The sequence below is a fragment of the Trichechus manatus genome, unplaced genomic scaffold, assembly GCF_000243295.1.
Source record: "Trichechus manatus latirostris isolate Lorelei unplaced genomic scaffold, TriManLat1.0 scaffold00002, whole genome shotgun sequence".
In the NCBI taxonomy this organism is placed as follows: Eukaryota; Metazoa; Chordata; class Mammalia; order Sirenia; family Trichechidae; genus Trichechus; species Trichechus manatus.
The window spans coordinates 19,121,561-19,144,993 of NW_004443938.1; the positions used below are offsets into that span (position 1 = coordinate 19,121,561).

Genomic DNA, 23,433 nt, shown 5'->3' on the forward strand with positions numbered 1-23,433 from the left:
CTGCTTTGCAGTGAATATAATCACCCAGAATTACCCACATTAACACCAGACCACAGAATTCATGATGTAGAACACAGCAATGTAAGAAACCAGTGAATTGAATGCAGATGGTAAGGAATCAAAGATGAATCTTTTGCTAACAGAAAGCATGCGTTCCTGCAGGGGCTGCTTATAGGCCACACTTGTTCATATTCTTTTGGTCAAATTGTGGAGCCTAAGAAAGAACTGCTTGACTTCCTATGGGATTTGAAGCTTGAATTCCAAGTAGTCTTCCGTTATTTGCTTATTTTTATTGGTTGGTATGTTTTCATCTAGAGAAGGGAATATATAAGCAGAAGCAGCTGAGAAAATGCTCTGGTTTCAAGTTGTCCATATTCATAGATGATGTTTCTGGCCAACTGCCTCTTAAGGACTTTTCAAAATATTAAGTCTGCTCTCTTTGAGTATATTTTCTTACTGTACTTGAGACCAAGGACATACATCTTTTTAATTAACTACTGGCCCTATTGGTGTGGCTGGTGGCCCTGAAACAAAGCCCAAGGGGCCCACTGAAGAATGGAAACTGAGGAAGTTACTCCATTAATAGTTTCTAACCAACTGATCAAACGTAAGGTTGTAGGCTGGAGTCCATAGGACGTATTCAATTTGCTTGAAGTCCTAGACTAGAACCCAAATTCCAGCCACCTTTCAATAGCTGTTTGGAGTTGTTCTCAAAGAGAACCAGGCAAAATTATGAAAGAATCAACACAGATCTCTCACAAATACTCAAAAAATTACACCAAAATTCATGCACAACTGAGTGGGATTCAACAACATCAATTTCAGACTAAAATAAGCAAACAAACAACAGTGGAGTAGATGGAGTATTTCTCTTGAATGTGATGAATATCCTTCATTGTGTACTTTTCTTCTATAGGATATACAAAAAGAACTTCAAAGTCAGCAAAGCAACATCAGCTCAACCCAAGAAAATCTCAATAGCTTATGCCGCAAGTACCACTCAGCGGAGTTGGAGAGCTTGGGCAGTGCAATGACTGGGCTGATAAAGAAATATGAAGCTGTAAGTCAGTTGTGCTCCAAAACACAGACCACTCTTCAAGATTCTCTGGAAAAACACTTCAATGGTGAGCTCTGACAAGCCTTAGCGTGAATAATTTGTTTACAAGAGAGAATCCAAACCAAGTGCTGCTTGGAAACTGCCGTCAAAAGTTTTGGAAAACTTTCCAGTCAGATATCATTTTAAACTCATTTTTGCTGTTAGAAGTAGCAGTAAAAGTAGTGTTGTTGGGGGCACTCACCACAAGCTGACTCCTTCCTCTTTCTCTCCCAGGAGGTAGAGGAATCCGCCATTTTGATGATTCTGAGTTTCATTTGGGTTTTCTACATATAGCTCATTTGTGTGAAGAATTAGTTCCACTGTCTAAGTGGTCAGCAGCCACTGTCCAAATGACTGTTGAAGTTTTGTATGCCATGGTCAAGTAGCACAGTAAATCTGGATGTTGGTAGAGGCCATGAAACTGTGGCAACCATACACCCAGAAAATTTTCTGTCATCTGTTCCTGATTCCGTTCCCCACACAGCTGTGTCTGTGCTCTGGTCTTGAAGCATAATGCCCACTGGGTGAGAGGCAGAGCTGTTTCCTCCCATTGCCGGAAAAAATGGCTTTAACAGTACCCTTGAGCATTTCTCCCCTTGGACTCTCACACAGTGCAGGAATTAATTTTCTTCACCAAAAGAAAGAAACATAATGAGAAACCAGATATTCCAGGAATAAAAATTTCCTTTCAGTCCTTTGTCTGTGATAATTTCTCTTCTTCACGAACAATTATGGCTGTAGGTCATGCTGTATTATTTTCTTTATTACTATTTTCTTTCTGGAATACATTTGTAAGGCAAGATGAGCTGGGCTGAAAGTCAGATTAATTCATTGTGGTAGTGCTGGAAGGTCATTGATTGTTTCAGATTTATTCTTGATTTTTGTTACTTTCAAAAGAGTCCATGCAGGAGTTCCAAGAATGGTTTTCTGGAGTAAAGGCAGCAGCCAAAGAATCATCAGATAGAACTGGCGACAGCAAAGTTCTGGAGGCCAAACTCCGTGATCTTCAGGTACGAAAGTTGGCAGTCCTTTTTCTTCTTCCTCAAATTTCACTCAAATGCCATCAGGTCAGACTGAAATCAACTCTTCTCCAAATCTTGATTTACTCAATCTTTTCTTCTTCCCTGACAGAAGTCGGCTTCCTGGGTCAGAAGGAGATAAGCTGAAAAAATAAGTTAGAACTAGAGGATTTCTAGATCCTTTCCCCTCCTTTTAGCCTATTGATCATCCTTTGGAATTCATTCAAAAATAAAATGAATTTTAATTTTTATAGCAATAAAAGCATAAAAAATTCTACCTATTTTATATCACTATTGTGGAGGAATTTTAAAAAGAAGGAGAAGACATGGTTTGTGTTTTTTAAAATAGTTCATCATGTAAATTTGGAGATATTATATCTTCAAATTAAAATAGATATTACAAGCTTTGTAGGTTTAATGACTGTGAAAAATGTATGAATTCATGAACGGGAAGGCAATTGTGAAGCAGAGTTAAGAAATGATTTACAGAAGAGTAGGTTCAAATTAAGTTTTGGCCAAGTTTTTCAAGTGGCTAATCTGAATCTGAGCAAAAAAGTATAATAAAAATAATTTAAAAAAATTAATAAGGACCGTGAGGATTTTGTGGCCTAATGGGTGCAGACAATCATATAGATGACTATGAAATTAGATGTCAGGGGAAGATTGTTGTGAAAAAGGAAGGTGGTTTTTCAGAAGGCATGATGAAGGCAGGTGTGGAATTTTTCCCTTTTAAGCTTGAGATGCAACGTCTGGATGATAATCATAAGTGCTACTCTGGAGCTCAGGGAAGAGGAGGGGCTAACGCTGGAGTTCTGGGATTCTTTTGCTTTGTTGAAACCAAGGCAGTGCAATATGATCTTCCAAGAAAGAGGCACGTAACAAGAACAGAAGGGACCAGAGGAGGAAGGGCTGGAGGCAGCTAACCAATTACAGGGATATCACACTGTTTGAGAAGGTGGAGCTTGGGCTAGTTGGGGACAGCAAGACTGGTAAGAGATTGGGAAGGAAGACCTTGATAGGCATGGCCTCTTCTCCACCTTGACCTTGTTCAGTTTGTCCTCAGTGATTCCAATGACTGGCTGGCACCTTCCCCAATTATGAGCTTTGATTATTTCAAACTGTATACATCATTCCACCTCCAGCCTTGTGAAAGACTTCCGCCCTTTTGGGCTTTGTTTTTATCCTCTTGCTCTATCTACTATCTCAGCTCAGAATTGTAATTGATGCTCCCATGCACTGGGGTCTCTAGAAAATGCCAAATATTTTGTATTACCTTTATTTCCCTAAACAGAACATTCTGGACTCTGTCAGTGATGGACAGAGCAAGCTTGATGCCGTGACTCAAGAAGGACAAACTTTGTATGCATATTTATCTAAACAAATTGTCAGTAGCATTCAGGAACATATTACAAAGGCTAATGAAGAGTTTCAGGCATTTCTGAAGCAATGCCTCAAAGACAAACAGTCTCTTCAAGACTGTGCTTTAGAACTTGGGAGGTAGGTGGTTTTGATAAATGTTGGTTTATCATGCACAGAATGTCTTTGCAAAAACTTTGAGATAAGAGTCCTCATGAATAAGTAAATAATATTTGAAATTGAAGATTTAAATTATAATTAGCTTTGATCTTAAGTACAGGTTCATACTAGGATAATAATCAGTTTCTCAGACTCTGAAGTTATCATTTGGTCTTATTTTCAATACAGAAAGAGAAAGAAATTATATACACTAATAATTGTAAACAGCATATAGGAATGCATATAGTTTTTGTCTCATTGGGTAACTCAATGTATTAGAACTTTGATGCCCCAGTTTTTAGATTACCCAAGCCTTTTCCTTACATCCACTTCTGCTGGGATAGACTCATGGTAGAAACACCTATTGAATGTCTGTAGATCAAGATTTCAATCAGTAGGGTGTGGCAATGTGGGTGAATATAACATTAAAAGAAAAATTAAACTCATCACTAGGGATGGGGGTAGGGTGTCGGTATAATCAAAGTGCCTTTTCAATGGCAGAATAATTTGCCTGAGTGTTGTCTCTGTTTCTTGGAGAACTTACTTTGTTTTCAACCTATAGCTCTTGAGCTATATTCAAATTCCCTTAAAATACAAAGACACAGAGACGAATATCTCTTCCTTTCCCTATGCTTCCATTGCCTCACTTATCCATTGGCTGCCATCCAAAGGTCTTTGTGGTACACCAAGTTTAGTGCGCGTTGACATGGGAATGTAATCTTGCTGGCAACTGCCAGCTGTCATTACCACTAAATCAATTCAGCAAGATGAGTTTTTTTTTTTTTTTTTCCTGCTTGAAGCTCAAAAGAAATTACGGTGATTTGTCATTTTGTTATTGAAATAAGGGACAATTTGGATGGCCTTTTTATTGAATCTTTTTCCTTCTGTAACTTGAAAATTCATGGGATCTTAACTGCTGTATAAAAGTCATTGTAGCTTCACCTATTAGCATTCATTTATTATAACACTTGCTAAAGTGTTTTCTTTTCTTTAGCTTTGAGGATCAGCACCGAAAACTGAATTTATGGATCCATGAAATGGAAGAGAGGTTAAGTACAGAAAACTTGGGTGAGAGTAAACAGCACATCCCTGAGAAGAAAAATCAAGTTCATAAAGTTGAAATGTTTTTGGGAGAACTACTGGCTGCAAGGTATGGTGTGGAATGGAATAGGTCATTTGCCTACTGCTATGTTTTTGTCTGATTGGTTTTTGGTTGTTGGGTTTGATGGTTGGTTGGTTGGTTGGTGGTGGTGGTATGTTCCTGTGGCTGAATGTCTAGAGTACCATGACCATACTGCGTTCTCTGTAGCAGTGTGGTATCTGGGGAGAGCACAAGAATGAAAGTAAGCAGCTGGTCTGTTTCCCCGTTCCACCTCTCTTTGCATGACAAGTTGGGCAGGTCACTCATCTCTGTTTCATGATTTCAGTCTTTAAGCGTTGTGGTAGTAATGCTTTCTCTCAGGTTATTTTGAGGCTCTATTAAGATAATGTGAAACTGATATGAAGAATTCGTTGTTGTTAGCTGTCTATGAGTTAGCCCCTGTCTCATGGAGACTCCATGAACAAAGGGATTGGACCACTGTGATCCATACCATTTTCATTGGCTAATTTTTCAGAAGTAGATCATCAGGTCTTTCTTCCTAGTATGTCTCAGTCTACAAGCTCTGCTAAACCCGGTTCAGCATCACAGCAACATGCAAGCCTGCACTGATAGACGAGTGGTGGCTGTGCTTGAGGTGCACTGGCTGGGAATTGAGTCTGGGTCTCCTGCATTGAAGATGAGAATTTTACCACTGGACCACCACTGCCCCCGATATGAAGAGTAGAATATCACAGAATCACAGTGTCTGTAAAGATACCCTTCATTTGCAAAAATAATACTGTAGACCCCAATGTCTATATATTCTTCACATATTTCAGCCTCCAGTTCTGTTTCCAACCCAACCCAACCCAACCTGATAGTTTTCCTAGTAAAACAAAAGCTGTGGTCTTTAAGTAGGATTGTCCTTGTAGTCTAGTCTCCAGTGAAGTATCTGTTTCCTCATTGCTTCTGTACTGAGGAAACATTTTCTGACTCCTTTCGCAGGTCAAGTTTCCTGGTCTGTGCTTTTGACCCCATAACCTTCAGGGCTTTGCTCCCCAAATTTGTGCCCTGTATCCCTGGTGTTTTCAGTTGCTTCCTGTCCACTAACAGATAGAACACTTTTCATCAGGGAAGTGCAGCTTGACCAAAACCTGTGCTCTTTAACTATTCTCTTAAGGAGTGACCGCATGGATCTGTGATGCCGAAGAGGAGAGCACCAACCTGCTCAGTCGGATAACTCAGCACCCATGATTAATCTGAGTAAAAAATGCCCAATTCAGATCATACTTGTTCCACTTTTCCACTGAGTCATCTTTTTGATCAAACACGCCCAGTGCTCCTTGTCTTAAAGAACAAACATGCAAAGTAACAAACAAACAAAACTCATACTGGCAACTACTTATTGGTGTGTTAGTTTAAAAACTCTTTCTATAAGTATCTTAGTCATCTAGTGCTGCTCTAAAAGAAATACCACAAGTGGATGGCTTTAAAGAAGAGAAATTTATTCTCTCACAGCCCAGTAGGACACAAGTCCAAATTCAGGGTGTCAGCTCCAGGGAAAGGCTTTCTCTTCTCTGTCAGCTCTGAAGGAAGGTCCTTGTCGTCAGTCTTCCCTTGGTCTGGGAGCATCTCAGCGCAGGGACTCCGGGTCCAAAGGATGGGCTCTGCTCTCGGCACTGCTTTCTTGGTGATATGTGGTCCCCCACTCTCTGCTTGCTTCCGTTTCCTTTTATCTCTTGTAAGATAAAAGGTGGTGTAGACCACACCCCGGGGAAACTCCCTTTATATTCGATCAGGGATGTGACCTTAGTGAGGGTGTTATATAATCCCACCCTAATCCTCTTTAACATAAAATTACAATCACAAAATGGAGGACAACCACACAATACTGGGAATCATGGCCCAGCCGAATTAATATGCACATTTTTGGGGGGACATAATTCAATGCATGGCAGTAAGATTTCCTTGGAAGGCTTCAGTCCCATCTCTGCAAGCCCTTACTGTGGTGTAAACTCTTTGTTTACTCTGTACACCCTACCCCACTACTGTGAGTTCCTTATGGCCAGGCATCTTCAGGTCTTTTCATCTTAATATTCTCATTGCCTAGCTTTGTGCCAGAAAAGCAAAATATTTGTTGAATTAACAAAATAATACCATCATTCTAATGATACGACTTTCTGAAAATCACACTAAACTTTATTTTACTTTTTACATCTTGACCCTAGATGAGACACAAAATGACATGACAGACCTACTTCTCTTTTCCTTCCGGGTTTGTAAAAGGGCTTTTTGTGTTCTTGGCTTTCATTTCTTCTTCAGAGGGTTCTTGTCACCTCCCTTTGTTCCTACTTCTGTCATCATTACACTAGCATTGCATTCAAGCAAGTGGCCTAAATTCCCTTTGTCACCAAATTCACTGTCTTTCTTTAGTTCTCATTGTTTTTTCTAAAAACCACAGCTTTTTGACATTGATAATCTTGCAATCCAACTTGAAATTTTACTCTCTGATCTTCTATGACCAGATGCTAAGAGGCCTTAGGTGTGTTTGCCAGATTCTTTCCTTCCAAACTGGCTGCTTTTCCTTACAATCCTAACACACTGTGCTGGTCTCCCAGGTTCTCCAGCTGTCGCCTAACTTCTGCCACTTGCTGGCTGCTCACTCCTCCCAGTCTTCTGAAAAAAATCCACCGAAAATGTCAATCTTGTTTTCTTAAGATTGGACATCAGGAAAAAATGATTGACAGTTATCCCTTTGATAACTACAAGTCTTCATTACATAAACTGACAAATTTGACTAAAATCAAGTGATTCATTATATACATTCTTATGATTACCTCCTTCCCCCAACAGAAGCTCTGTACCCATTAAGCAATAACTCCCCATCCTTCCCTCCCCCAGCCTCTAGTAACTACTAATCTACTATTGTCTCTACCAGCTTTCTTATTTTAAAGAGGTGCCAGCCTTGAGCTCTTGTCTGGCCACTGCTCCAATAGCAACAATCATTTGTCACATCTCTGCACTCCAGAATGTTGAATTAAAAGAATTATCTGTTTTCTTTAGAGAGTCTCTGGATAAGCTGTCCCAGAGAGGGCAGCTTCTCAGTGAAGAAGGCCACGGTGCTGGGAAGGAAGGCCGTCTGTGCTCGCAGCTCCTCACTAGCTACCAGAATTTGCTCAGAATGACCAAGGAGAATCTCCGGAGCTGCCAGGTGGCCCTTCAGGAGCATGAAGCCCTGGAAGAAGCACTGCAGAGCATGTGGTCCTGGGGGAAAGACATCCAAGATAGACTGGCCTGTGCAGAGAGCACTGTTGGAAGCAAAGACACGTTAGAAAAGCGATTGTTACAAATACAGGTATGTGCAACACCAGCCAGATATTCCATTTCTAGGAATTTATCCTACTTATGTGTGAAAGAGTCAGAGAGCCTCATGGCGCAGCGGTTAAGAGCTTGGCTGCTGACCAAAAGGTCGGTGGTTTGAACCCACCAGCCGCTCTGCCGGAGAAAGATGTGGCACTCTGCTTCCGTAAAGATTTACAGCCTTGAAAACCCTATGGGCCAGTTCTACTCTGTCCTGTAGGGTCGCTGTGAGTTGGAATTGACTCAACAGCAGTGGGTTTTATGTGTGAAAGAATACTATCAAAATATTAAGAATGTTTCTACTTGGTGTCAAGACAGATTACTTTTTATTTTCTTCCTTGCTCTTCTCTGATTCTACATTGACTGTGTATAATTTTATAGTCAGGAAAGACACTAGGTAGATATTATTTTCAAACATTTGTTTTCTGTTTATTTGAATATTCATTCTTCCTTCCTAGGAAATTCTTCTGTTAAAAGGTGAAGGCGAAGTTAAGCTGAATATGGCCATTGGCAAAGGGGAGCAGGCCTTGAGAAGCAGCAACAAAGAAGGGCAGAAGGTGATTCAGACTCAGCTGCAGGCCCTTAAAGACATGTGGGCTAACATCATGAGCTCCTCTGTCCAGGCTCAGAGGTACACAGCCTATTCTTAGTGTTTATTTACCTAAATAAAACCCCGAGGCTTAGGAAAATGATGGAGCTGTGCTGAGCGTATCCTGGAGTAGTCACCAAGCATATTTCTCTAGCTAGTTGCAGGCAGCCCTGCCTTTGCCTACATTGTGTTTTCCATAAGGGCAAAGACTAGTTATGTTTGTTTGCTTGCTTGCTTTGCCTATTTGTTGATTTTTTTCCAAAAAAGTATTTACATCCCCCGTAATATCTCTCACAAAAACTCATACATAATATACCAAAACCAAACCAAATCCCTTGCCCTTAAGTTGATTCTGACTCATAGTGACCCTATAGAACAAAGTAGAACTGTCCCATAGGGTTTCCAATGAGCAGCTGGTGGATTCGAACTGCTGGCCTTTTGGTTAGCAGCTGTAGCTCTTAACCAATGTGCCACCAGTTTCCTACACATAATATAGGCTCAGTGAAATAACTCTTTTCAAATCATCAGAAGAAAAATTTGGTCTTTAATAACTTTAATACCTTTTGCAATTTTTGAAGGAATGTATGGGAAGTTAAGTTGTTGACAACTATTAAGATTAAGCATAAATTTGTTTGTCATCCAAAAGTAGTGCCACCAACACTGGGGTTGTTGGAAATGTGTGGGTGTGTTGGATTGTCACAGTGATGGAGTGTCCCTGGCATTTACTTGGTGCCTGAGGCCAGGGCAGATTGTCTTCTGCAGTGCATGGAACATTCTCACACAGTGATCGGCCGGCCCAGAAGCCTGTAGAGTCCTATGCCTGACACCAGCCAGTAATGAGAAAATAGAGAAGAAGTTGGTTGTTATACCAGGAAGTGTTTTGTTTTTTTTTTTCCTTTTGTTGTTGTATTTATGAGTGGAAGATTTTTCACTTCCTCCCTTGTTGGGAGGACAAGGCTTGTTGGACCAATGATGTTCAGTCAGCATCAGACCAACACACATTCCAGGAGACGTATTCTGAAGGTTATACTGTTAGACCACCGAGGAAGTGGGTGCCTAATATGATCATGATAAAGATGTGAATACAGTATGAAAGTTCATCAGAAAACAAATCAAAACAAAAAACACTCCAGTTACCCTCTGCGATGTGAACAAGTAACCATGGTTACAACTAAAATTTTGGAGGTTTTGTTTTGTTTTGTTTTTTCTTTAATTTGGAGCATAGGTGGTGACTCCCAAATAAGCAGGACTTTAAATCTTAGTAATAGCTCACAATGATCATGGACAGAAAAATAAATCAGATTGTATGGTTCTCCTGGTGACCCAGTGGTTAAAGCTGTTGACTGCTAACCGAAAGATCAGTGCTTCAAAACCACCAGTGGCTCTGCAGAAGAAAGATGTGGCAGTCTGCTTCCTTACAGATTTACAGACTTGGAAACCCCACCGGGTTGCAATGAGTTGATGGTAGTGGGTTTGGTTTTGGTTATGGTTCTTATATTCTATAGAGTAGACTGTAGAACACAAACAGAACTTCCCAATGCTGAGCAATAGGCCAGCTGCAGAAAAATTAATGGGAATAATATGGCTGAATATTTTTTAGATGTTAAAATAGAATGTTAAATATAAGAAGCGATGCAGATCCTGACTCCCCTCTTTCAGCCAGAAAATCTATTTGGCAACTATCTGGTGAGCAGTAACAATGTTCAAACTGTTGTGCTAAAATAATAACAAAATCGTTTTTGGCCTCTAAGAGCTCACAGACCAGAGTAGGATATATTCTTGAAAAGCTCTTACTCAGGTTGTGTTAAGAGTTTTAAAAAGGCAAATGGTACTATAGAAGAACACAATAACCGGGTGGTTTTTGAAGAAGTGAGACTGACTTGGATCTTTAGAAAATTCTTTGAGGAAAGGATAGGACTTTAAGGGTGTATGACAAAGTTCCTGTTGATGCAAAAGAACAGTTTGAGCAGAAGCCTCTCGTACTTTCACCGCAGGTGTAGGTCCAAGGTCATAGGTTTGTATGCAAAGGAGGCTGGGAAGATACACGGAAGATGAGTTTAGGAGAGTTTATAAAGCTGAATAGTGGAGTTTTTTTCCAAATACCAGTCTGCAAAGCCATTTACCTGACTATCTAGAGAGCGGTTTAATTGACTATTATATTTGTGACTGTATTGCTTGTATTATAAAAACATTGAGCTTCCATTCATTGCCACATTCAACACAGAAACACAGAACATTCTGCACATCTATCCCTAAATGGCAGCCCTGGTGGTGCAGTGGTTAAGAGCTCAGCTGCTAACCAAAATGTTGGTAGTTCAAATCCACCGGCTGCTCCTCGGAAACTCTATGGGGGCAGTTCTACTCTGTTCTGTAGGGTTCCTATGAGTCAGAATTGACTCAGTGGCAACGAATTTGGTTTTGATTTTATCACTAAATTAAAATCAATCTAATGATAGTAGTTACCCAGAAGGAATCTTAACTTTTGAATTCTAGTCAACAAGTAATTACCAGCTGATTTTAGTAAAATAAACTGAGCCCAAGAAAATTAAGAACTGAACTGTATTACATACAATTTAGTTGATGCTCCAGCAGTGACTTTTAACAACATGACATATAAATTTGTCTGTTCATTTAGGACAGTTAGCATTTAGGAGACACATCTCCAGATGCATATATGACTACAAAGTCTTACTTCACATTTTGACCTAGATTTACTTTTTTTTTAAGGAACTGTGTTATGAGAAGTAGTGTTTCTCCCTGCACTTAAAAGCCACATTTTATCACTTATAATAGCTTTCAGAAAAACAGCGTACATGGATGCAATGCCTTGGTAATTGGATTTCAGCTGAGATGTCAAGATAACTCACTTGTATAATATGTAACATTAATTCTAGCACTTTGGAGTCTGTGATTAGCCAATGGAATGAATATCTAGAGAGGAAAAACCAGTTGGAGCAGTGGATGGAATCAGTGGATCAAAAAGTTGAGCATTCCTTACAGCTGCAGCCAGGTCTGAAGGAGAAGTTCGCCCTGCTGGACCACTTCCAGTCCATCATGTCTGAGGCAGAAGATCACGCTGGAGCCCTTCACCACCTAACTGCAAAATCCAGGGAGCTCTACGAGAAGACTGAGGAGGCATCTTTCAAGGAAACAGCTCAACAGGAACTGAAAACACAGTTTAATGATATAATAACCGTTGCTAAGGTTAGTGCTTTATATGGAAGAAAAAACTTCAAGGCTCAGGTTGTGGATAAACTATGGATTAGAGTATTGGGGAATTGGCCGCTCTAAAGCTATTTGTACATTTTGTGAACAGATACTACACAGAGATCACTTCTCATCTATGACTGTCCAAGTATTTTTCACTTTCTGCTCTTTTGGGATTATTCTTTACATTTTATTTTTTGTCTTTCTCCCCTTTGAATGTTAACCAATCCATTTGCTTTCTCAGTAAGATTGGGCATTGAATGCCAGTGTTTAAAATTCTTTTTCTTTTGCTGCCACTTATATTTGTTGTAGTAAATGCAAGTCTATTTACGATTCAGATTTGAATCATATGCAAAGTATTGTGCTGATTTCTCAAATAGTAAATACTGTGTGTCCTAGTCTCCAGAATGTAGGCTCTCATTGTCATTAGCTGCTGTCGAGTCTACCCCCAACTCATGGCGACCCCTGCACAATAAATGAAATGCTGCCCTTTGCTGCACCCTGCTCATGGTCATTGGCAGGTCAGACCAAAATATAGACTACTTCATAGAATATCAAGATTTCTCTCACTTCTCCATCTGAATCATTACTTTCCTCTGTGATTTTTTTTTTTTTTTTTGGTACATTATTGGCAATGTTATTAAAGAAAGTAAGTAAATTTTTTTTGTTTTCTTTTACACACTCTTTTTGTCTTGTTGATACTACAATTATTAACATTCGCATTTGTTTATCTTCATTTTTATCTTGGTACTCGTTAAGAACTATGACTCAGGAATCAAAAAGACCTAAATTTGAATTCTGGCTTTGCCACTTTTTTGATGTGTGGCTTTGGGCACATTACTTAACCTCTGTAAGTTTGAGTGTCTTTTCAATCGTAATATCTACAATGACAGGACTATCATGAGGATTAAGTGAGCAAATGCATTTAAAGTGCTGAGCAGAATGTCATACACAAAGGCAACACAGATAATTGCTTTAATAATAATAATAGTTATTATAAGAATTGGCATTAAATGGATTGTTAGTGTGAGATGTTAGCCAGTTTTCTTTAAGCATAAATTTTATGCTAAACTAAGCAGGGGAAACTTGAAGGAAAAATGGTTGTTTCCTCAAAGTCCTTCAGTCTAATAAAGACTTGCTATTTTCATCTTAAAATATTAAATGTAGAAAAGGAGAAGAATCAGAATGAAATCTTCTGAGATGTACTAGAACACCTATACCAGGCCCGTTGTCTTGTCTGATTTCATATTCTCAATAACTGACTACTCTTAAAGTAGCTTTTCTTTGTTTACTAGGAAAAAATGAGGAAAGTGGAAGAGATTGTGAAAGACCATCTAATGTACTTGGATGCTGTCCAGGAATTTACGGATTGGCTCCATTCAGCTAAGGAAGAACTTCACCGGTGGTCGGATATGTCTGAAGATTCATCAGCCACCCAGAAAAAGTTGTCCAAAATTAAGGTTAGGAAATGGGCAGATATTATAACTACATTGTTCCATTGGCTCTTGAGTATCAAATACGTGGCACAAAGATTCTATGCATGAAATTCTGTTATATAAACCGTTTCCTTTCTGTTTTCTGTTGGCTGGTGTTTATTACCTTGCACCTAACTAATTCCAAATGTAAGCGAGATAAAAAGGGAATTCAAAACATATTGCACTTGTGAGCAAAATGTAATACTGCCTCTGTATGCTTCTGCATGTTATTGTTGTGTGCTGTTGAGTTGATTTTAAGCTCACAGTGCCCCCATGTGACAGAGTAGAACTGCCCCACAGGGTTTTCTTGGATGAATCTTTACAGAAGCAGATCCTCAGGTTTTTCTCCTGTGGAGCCCCGGCGTGGGTTTGAACCCCCAACCTTTTGGCTGGTGCTTGACCGTTGTGCCACAAAGGCTCCTTATGTATGCAAAAGTTCTCGTTGCTGTAGCATGAAAGACTAAGAAATATAAGCCAGCTTGGGGGACTGAAAAAACCAAATGGTACTTCCTAGCACAGTTGAAGAAAAGTTTGTAAAGTAACTTAGTTAAGTGCGTTGGAATAATAACTTGGAAATGTCATCCTAGATGTTTTATTCTGCCTTCCTAGACAACAGTACAACCGAACAGAAGACAGTACTTAGAAGAACATTAAAATTATCACCTAATATTACTGTGTTACTAAGGGAAATTTCAAAAGTAGAAATCCATGCATTCTAAAGGAGTTGGAGATCTTTATTATCTTTTAGTGTATTACTTGTTGCTTGGGTATATTCCCCCGGTGGAAAATAATGGATTTAATCCTCAATGTCTTAGTTTTAGATGAGGAAATGTTGGGAATAAAATAATCTAATTGTATTTAGGAATTTAAGACCCAGATTGTGTTCTGATCCTTGGAATCAGAATACAAAAATCATAAAAATAACGTAATAGCAGTAATAGTTACATTTATTGGGGATTTATTTCTGTTTTAAAAGTATTATCTCATTTCACCTCACAATCACCCTGAAGGGTTCAAATGAGCTAATTCACATGAAACCAATTTTTAAGTTCTTATTAGTTCTGTGATTCTTTAAAATTCTCCTTTGATAAATTTCTCAGTAATATGCTAATATTATATGTCCATCCATCTATCTATTTATTCAGTCAGGGTTGTACATCCCTCAATGGACTAGCAAGGAGCCCTGGTGGTGTAGTGGTTAAGGGCTTGGCTGCTAACTGAAGGGTTGGCAGTTCGAACCCCGCAGCTGCTCTGCAGGAGAAAGATGTGGTAGTCTGCTTCTGTAAAGATTATAGCGATAGAAACCCTGTGGGGTGGTTCTACTTTGTCCTTACAGGGTTGCTATGAGTCGGAATTAACTTGATGGCAATGGGTAATGGGATTATAGAAGAACTAGCAGTCTAGTAGGAAACAATGATACACAAGCTAATATTTGTAAAATAATATGATAGGTTTTTGTAATGATAGCTCATTATACTTTTAAATTCAGGCTCTGGAATCAGACAGACCTAGAGCTGCATTTATCCTGCCTCTACTCATTTTCTAGCCTTGTCTTTGGGAAAGTTACTTGAAGTCTTCAAACTACACCTTTTAGCTTGTAAAGTAAAAGTAATAACAATATTACCTACTCACAGGGTTGTTCTGGAGACTAAATTGTATAATGAATACAGGGTATTTAACCTAATGCCTGTCACATAGAACACTCTCCCTAAGACAACCCAACCCCAAACCACCTGTCCCCACCCAAAAAAAAACCGCTACTGTAGAGTCGATTCTGACTTATAGTGACCTTATAGGACAGAGTAGAACCACCCCATAGGGTTTCCAAGGATCGGCTGGTGGATTCAAACTGCCAACCTTTTGGTTACCAGCCTAGCTCTTAACCACTGTGCCACCAGGACTCCCAAGATAACCCAATAGGAGTTGGTAAAGGAGTTATTTAATTGGCTATGGGGTGACAACATGGGACAAGTCAAGGGTGTGGGTCAAGTCTTTACTAGAGTCAATAGAGCTCTCACCACTTGAGGAGGATAAGTACCTGCAGAGAGACCAGTGTATAGATGTGGGAAGATGAGGAGCTCGGTTGTGAACAAGTAGAATTTGAACTGCCAGATGGTAATGGCCAGCAGGCAGTTGAATAGTCATTCCTGAATTTCATCTTCCAAAACTGGGTTGAAGACACAGAGATGGAAATGATCAGCATATAGTTTTTAGTTGAAGCTACCAGAATGGATGAAACTAAGACCTATGTATAAAGCAAATAGAACAATGGGTACAGGACTGAAAGCTGGATGCTACCGATACTTAAGGGAATGCAGAAGATAATATTGAAAGGGAGAGAGAGAAAGCACAGGAGAAATAGGAAGAAGAGGAGGACCAAGAGGGTGTGTGCCATGAGGCACAGGGTGGAGAAGGTGGTCATCATTCTGGAGCAGCAGGAGACTGCCATAGAGGAGGACTGAAGAATGCCCACTGGATTCCTCAGTTAGGCTGTTGGCCACCACCCTGAGAGCCATTTCCACAGCAAGGTGAGGTGAGAAGCCAGATGACACATATTTAGGAGTGAATGGAGGTGAGGAAGAGAAGACAGACAAGGTGGACTATTGTTTGAAAAGTTGATATGAGAGAAGGTAGATAATCATTTTACGTAGACTGCCTCCTGCGTTGCCAAATGTACTTTGTTGGAATATTTTTATAAAATGCTTCAACAAAGATAGGAAACGTAGGAAAAGGAGCCGGCAGGAAGAAATTGGAATCTGGGGAGGAGAAATTGATGCCTGGTGAAGGCTGCCTTTCAGAAGTTCAGGTCAGGCCTGAACGTAGGCCAGTTTGTGGGTGAGGAAAAATGTGGAGGAAGAAAATAAGAACCTCCTCTGTGCCTCGACGCCATTACTCGCCCCCATCCCCAGAAGTAACCACAGAATAGGCAAATTCAAGGCAAATGTATATGTGCATGAAGTTGTATATATACATATATGTACGTGTGTGTATGTTTTTTAAGGATTTAAATACAAGACAATAAAATATATGCAAAATTCATTTCAAAACACCTTAAAATGATAATGTCCTTATTCGAAATCTGAATGAGCAGAATTATTGATTGCAAATATTGAAATGTCCCCTTTTCATGCCAAAGAAAACTGGGATAATTCATTAAAGAGTATTTTGGGAAACTGATTTTGACAGCTGATATCCTCTGAACTCCAAATTTGAAGTCACTTGTAAAGACAAATTATAAATATAGTTGATAAGATATTAAAAACAAAAAAAACTATCGCTGTCATGGCAACCTTACAGGACAGAGTAGAACTGCCCCCTAGAGTTTCCAAGAAGCAACTGGTTGATTTGAACTGCGGATCTTTTGGTTAGCAGCCAAGCTCTTAACCCCTGTGCCACCAGGGTTCCTAGTGAGACATAGCTCCTTTTAAAAGATTATAATTTTTCTTCATCAAATCACTACTTATTTACACTGATGAACAAGGAAGGTTTCCTTTCCTGCAGCTGTATGTTGTTAAATGCTAACTGTGTAAGGATTTCATGTAACTGTGCTTTGGGCTACTATATATCTTAATACTTTTAAATAAGCTGTACTAAAATGTGGCTCTATTATATATAACTGCAAGAAGATACATTTCTTTAAAGCTAATTTAATGAAATGCAAACTGTTATTATGTAGACTAGTTAAGACAATTTATGTTTAACATAATTTATTAAGCATGTTTCATGTTTCCTGCTTAATACCTCAATTTTTTCTTTACTTGTTAATTTGTAATTGACTTTCTCCTTGAAACTTTATCTCCTTAATAATCATTTTTACCTCCTATTAATCTAGGAGTGAAGTCCTAATGTTGGGTTAATGCTAACATAATCCTAGTTTTCGCACTAGATCTGTAAATACATAAACACAAAGTGATGTATTCAGTGCGAGAAAATTCAATAAGAGAATCTCAGAAGGAAATGCCACTCATAATCTATTTAACAATATTTTAATTTTATCCTGTTTTCCTTTAGAGTGTTTGTATGCTTTAAGACTGAAAGTTATAGCGATTTTGGGAAATTACCGGCAATAAGTTTTTTTTTAAATAATAAAATTAATGGTAATAGTGAATCCAGCCTAAAGAGTAGTTTGAAGTTTCAATTCCCTGTCTGTGAATTTTTCATTTTCGTAGCTATAATAATGTTTACTGAAGGTAGTGAAGAATTTGAAAGTATTTGAGTAGGGCTGTCTTAGCCCTGTTACTTGTAATGATGGGGGGGCTTGATTCCTGGTAGAATGAGAGTATGATTTAAGCCACCATCTTGTGGAGGAAGAAAATGAAAATGGGGTGGAGACCACGAGCGGAGTATTTTCTGCTCCTATCCTTGTTCACTTGTCCTTGCAACTTAGAGGGAATGTATGGATTCGCTTATTTATAGGGCCAAAACATACGGGCAAGTCTTTAAATCACTATCAAAACATTTTCACATATTCAAGCAGTGCCTGATTTCAGGGTCCCGTTTAGTCTGTTTTAGGATGTTGCAAATCCTCGGGTTACTTTGCCACAGGCCCTCCCTCTCCCGATGACGATACCCTGCTATTATGACTTGGTGGTGGGTGGATAAGTGGATTCTGGTTCCTGCAGCACGGCAAGCTTGCTAAAACTTCCTCGCAGGACAGGGTCCCCTTCTGAACACATTTGGAAGCTTGCAGCCCAAGTGACTCACAGGCGCCTTGGTTACCATGGTGATATTCCATTGCAGGAGTTGATAGATTCCAGAGAGATTGGTGCAAGCCGCCTGAGCAGAGTGGAGTCGCTGGCTCCAGCCGTGAAACAGAACACAAGTGCCAGGGGATGTGAGCTCATGGACGCGGAGATGCAGGCCCTGCGTGCCGACTGGAAGCAGTGGGAAGACACTGTATTCCAGACAAGGAGCAGCTTGGAGAACCTGGCCAGCCAGATGGCCCTCTCGGAACAGGAGTTCTCAGGCCAAGTGGCTCAGCTCGAGGAGGCCCTGGGACAGTTCAGTGCCCTCCTGAAAACCTGGTTTCAGCAGTTAACCCTCCTGGAGGGCAAGAACACGGATAAGGAGCTAGTGGCATGCTGGCACAAAGGAAAAGTAAGTTGCCTTCCTATTTTCTATATGAGGTTATGCTTAAAAAAAGAAAATTATTTGGTCCCCTTGTTGCTAAACAAGAAAAAAAAATTCCTTGCTAACTAAAACCATGCAGTGTTCAGGCTTGGAAGAAATAAGTCATTGTCTAATTAAATTTCCAAAGTCTGATCTGTTTCCTTTCCTCATGAATCAAACTTTTGAGAAGATAAAGACATGGGGGAGAAGGAGTTGTTATTTACTGGAGGAAACAGTTATCGGTGGGGACATTACACTTTCATTCCTCTGGTGTCAGAGGCTTTGATATTGCCTTCAGCCAGGCAGTCTGAAACATGACCTTTGGGCAGGGGCATAAATAGCCAGGGAGTCATAGCTCTGTTCTTGCCAGTTAACTATTTCCAACTATTAAATGATTGAATTTACAGCTTTGAAAGACACATTTGGTAATCTTCTAAAGCACAGCTAATTCTTTTCACCCTGATTAGCTTTCCTGTGTGTGGATTTGACAGCTGAACTTGAATTATCCCGTTAACAGGACTTCTACCTCACGCTCACTGGTTGCCTTCCCGGTTTGTTTGTTTTTTTTTTTTTTTTCCCCCCAACTTAGGCAGTTCTTTCAGAATGCAAGAAAGAGAAGCATAAAAGGGCAGAGGCTTGAACTCCTATTTCTTTCCCTTACGGTTAAGTAGCATCTTTGAAAGCCATTTTTAATATTTACAGTTTTATAGTGCTCTGAATGGTGGATGTCCTTAAAAGGAAGTTTAGTAAACTTCTCTGTTTCTATTTATGTTATATTCATTTCAGAATAGCTCCAGCTCCAGCCAGTCAGAAAGTCATGTAGTATTTCTAGCATTGTCTCATTTCAAATTCAGTTTTGAAACAAATCCAGCCCACCACAAAGTAAAACGTTATAGTCATCTTTTTATACTATTTATAGTGTTCCTAGGTTTTTTTTTTCTGATGCCTTTCCTGTCCTTTAGGTTTAGAGTTCCAGAATGAAGAGTAGAAATCAGTTCTGTAAAACAGGAACAAAGAAGTTAGTAATTGTTCCATGTGGTCAGTATTATTCACTCTGAAATTAAAAAAAAAAAAAAAAAAATCAGTTACGCTGTTTTATTTCCTTTTGGTTTTCCTGCCGTTAATAAGAAAAATATTTTTTTTTAATTATTTGGTTATACCTATATTACTTTACTATTCTGAGCTATTGTTTTTTGCATTGTTACTGTTAGTGAAAATAATAGGTGATGATTACAGAAGACACACATGGCAACGCAACAGTAAAGATGGGCCTTTAGTTGTACTAACAGCTCTAAGATGACAGTGCACTGCTTACAGCCCGCACCAGACTTGACTCCGGGGCCCATGCCTTTGAAGACAACCCATGTTGCCTCTCATATTCAGATTTTCTCTTATTTCTAATGATGACACTTTTTTCAAAAAACAGGGGTAATACTTCAGTTACAATGAATGCGTAGGAAAATGTTTACAAAATAATAAATTCGCTAGGGTTCTCAGAGCATTGTTTTCTGTTAGGAAGGCTTTTTCATTGTTAACCATCATCATAATAACAGACCTTCACAAATATTTGTTTTCTCTTCTACAACTAAATAACGGTACTCCAGAATCCTTTAAAACATGACAAATGATCATGTATCCAGTATGTAAAATCATGTTGCAAAAAATTGTATTCATTGTGTTGGCAATATTCATTTATCTTAATGTCGATTGGGTTATTAGTGTTGGAAATATAGCAGTTTGTTTAAGCCTTATAACCTCTTAGAAAAACAAAATGAATTCTAGCATTTAGCTGAAACAGATATATTGGTCTGATGTTTATATAATGAAAGATTCCACTGAAATGCTTTAATTTATGATAAGTCATGGAATTCTTTAAATGTAAAGTTTTAATCAAAAGATTTTCATTTTTTATATCAACCAATTTGTAAGTGACTGATTTGAATCTCTGCATTTTTATTGATTTCTTATGTGATAAGTTTCTTTAATTCTCATGATGCTCTCCCTTAAATAAAAGGTTCAATATGGTGTAAAATAAACAACCAAACCTGTTGCCATCAAGTCAATTCCAACTCATAGTGACCCTACAGGACACAGTGGAACTGCCCCATAGGGTTTCGAAGGAGCAACTGGTGGATTCGAACTGCTGACTTTTTAGTTAGCAGCCAAGCTCTTAACCACTGTACTACCAGGGCTCCATGGTGTAAAATATTGGTTGCTAATGCAGTTTGGAGTTTCACAGGGAAACGTCTTAGTCATTATTTATTACTTTTGTAAATAAAAATATTTTAGACTCTTCTAGCCCAGACACTGAGCTAAATCAAAGAAGTAAACAACCAAGAGAACCCTATCCTTGCTCTCAAGATCACAGTCTAGGTGGAAAAGCAAACAAGTATAAAACCAGTGGGATTGCTCTTTTTTGATGAATATGGTGATTAAGACCCAGACAGGTAGCCCTCAGATGAGAAGCCCCTAAGAGGCAGGAAAGAGGCAGTGAATCCTTACAGGAGTTGTTACCTGAGCTGAGTCTTGAGGTATGATTACAAATGAACCAGATCCGTGAGGTGGTGAAACAGCATGGAGGTGCAGAATTGCAGAGGAGTGAGAAAAACACAGGAGGTGAGACCAGAGAATGGGAGTCACATTAGGAGGAGATGGACCATCCCAGAAAGAAATGGTGAAGATGTCAATGGAAGTGGTGAGCGTCTGGATACATAGAGGGGGGAGATGATCCAAGGAGCCATCCAAGCCGCGGAATAGACTAGCCGGGTTATCTCTTGCATGGAGTGAGGAGGGAAACGGGAGAGGCCCAGATGATGCTTGGTTTTCTGATTTAAATCAGAGGGAGGACAGTGGTGCCATTTACTCAGATGGGGAATGCAACACAGACCTGGTTTGTTGAGGGATGTGGTTTTTCTACAAATCCTGGCCATGTGTCGATAAATACCTCTGAGAGTAATAATAAAAACAGCAACATCTATTTGAGTAGTTGCTCATTTTTTGCCCCCTCCTCAATTATTATTATTTTTATTTTACCTTGGCAATACTGCTGTCCACACAGTTCCATTTAAATATTTGGGATCCATTTCTCTGCTGATTTTTCTAATTGAGCACCTTCAGTGTGCCAGGAATTGTGCTAAGTATTTGACATTAATGATCACATTTACTCCTTGAGACAAGCCTATGAGGAGAAGCTTGGATTGCAAAGCCCTCTCTGTATGTAACTCAGGGGACCATGGCCTTGATTCCAGAGGAGTACTTGTCAAGTCCCAAGACTTTGTTTTGGATCATGTATAGTCTGCCTGTGAATATTCATGTGTCTCTCATCCATTAAATTGTAAGCTCTTCAAGTAAAAGAGTCATATCTTTATTCATATTGGGGTCCCAGAATCTAGCAAACTGCTTGGCATGTTCCTATTGTTAGTTGCCATTGAGTTGATTCTGACTCATGGCAACCCCTTGTGTGCAGAGTAGAACCGCTGCATAGGGCTTTCAAAGCTGAGACCTGTGGGAAGCAGATCGCCAGGGCTTTCTTCCAAGGTACTCCAGGGTGGGTTTGAACCACCAACCTTTCAGCTACTAGTCAAGTGCTTAGCAATTTGCGCCACCCAGGGACTCCTGCTTGGCACATAATAGACATTTAGCAAATATTTGATGACTATAGGGAGGAAACAATGAAGTGAATGAATTACTAATTAAATTAGACCCGGGGATTACAAGAAATTCTTAATGGGAAAGTTAACTCTATGAACTGCATGAAATCAATTGCTTTTTTTAACCCAAAATAAGTACCGCTTTTCTTTGAAATTATTTCCCTTTACCTTTAAACCGGATACATGTCTCTCCATGGCCTACTTAGCCTCTTTTTAAACAATTTAGGCTATTTTCTCCTGTCCCACTTCAAGTCATTTGAGCGCTTGATCATTTGATCACTTGATTTCATTTGATGCTGGGATGCCTACCCATTGCTAGAAAAGGATGCAAATCAGCCCAGTTATATTGCTTGCCATGAAGAATCCTGAAAGTAGGCTGTATTTCTTTACTGATTCTACTGTGTTGGTTCCTCTTTACTAATAATTTATAATATAATATATGCATCAATAGTATGAGGATATGTAAATTCCACATTTTAAATGCTTGCTTCTCTGTCTTGTTAATTCCTTACTAGGAGATCCTGGATGCTCTGGAAAAAGCAGAGCCAAAGACTGAAGATCTCAAGTCTCAGCTGAATGAACTCTGCCGATTTTCCAGAGACCTAAGTACATACAGTGGAAAAGTTTCTGGCTTGATTAAAGAATATAACTGGTGAGCATGACCCTTACATGTTCAAATTATTTTATGAAATAATCAGTTACCCAAACCAAACCCATTGCCATCAAGTCAATTCCGATTCATGACGACTCCATGTATTACTGAACAAAACAGCTCTATGAGGTTTTCATGGCTGTAATCTTTACAGAAGCAGTTCACCAGGCCTTTCTTCCGTGGTGCCTAGGCGGGTTCCATCCGCCAACCTTTTGGTTAGTAGTCAAGTGCAAACCGTTTAAGCCACCTAGGAACCTTAAATAAACAGTTAGAGGTTTGTTTATTTTAAGATGTGATTTTAATAATAATATGAATGAATTAATCATTAAATATGTTACTAAATAAGGTGAGTGCATATTCTGAGAACAGCTGATTCTAACAAACATTATTTTAATCTACTTTATCATTTTCTCCTTCCATTAAATGCTTCAAATCATGGATTTAGTCTTTGTTTGCAAGCATCCAAGGGCTGCCAGAATAAAGAACAGATTTTACAGCAAAGATTTCGAAAAGCCTTTAGGGACTTCCAGCAGTGGTTAGTGAATGCGAAAATTACTACAGCCAAATGTTTTGATATACCTCAAAATATTAGTGAAGTTTCAACAAGCCTTCAAAAAATACAGGTAAGAATGTTATCGATTAATTATAATAACTGTACTGAATTGGATTAGAAAGGTGCC

The 23,433-nt window shown here is 39.2% G+C and overlaps 1 protein-coding gene across 16 annotated transcripts in view; it reads left to right on the plus strand.

Annotated features, from left to right (window-relative positions):
• Nucleotides 1–23,433, plus strand: part of SYNE1 (spectrin repeat containing nuclear envelope protein 1) — a 540,309-nt gene that overhangs the window by 261,404 nt on the left and 255,472 nt on the right. For all 16 annotated transcript variants that reach the window (XM_023728949.1, XM_004368822.3, XM_023728947.1 and 13 more), the window contains 11 exons: nt 917–1,124; nt 1,994–2,106; nt 3,407–3,612; nt 4,625–4,780; nt 7,775–8,066; nt 8,530–8,702; nt 11,555–11,864; nt 13,163–13,327; nt 18,083–18,439; nt 22,617–22,753; nt 23,199–23,376. In XM_023728949.1, the coding sequence (XP_023584717.1) occupies nt 917–1,124; nt 1,994–2,106; nt 3,407–3,612; nt 4,625–4,780; nt 7,775–8,066; nt 8,530–8,702; nt 11,555–11,864; nt 13,163–13,327; nt 18,083–18,439; nt 22,617–22,753; nt 23,199–23,376 (2,295 nt within the window). The remainder of the gene's footprint in view (nt 1–916; nt 1,125–1,993; nt 2,107–3,406; nt 3,613–4,624; nt 4,781–7,774; nt 8,067–8,529; nt 8,703–11,554; nt 11,865–13,162; nt 13,328–18,082; nt 18,440–22,616; nt 22,754–23,198; nt 23,377–23,433) is intronic.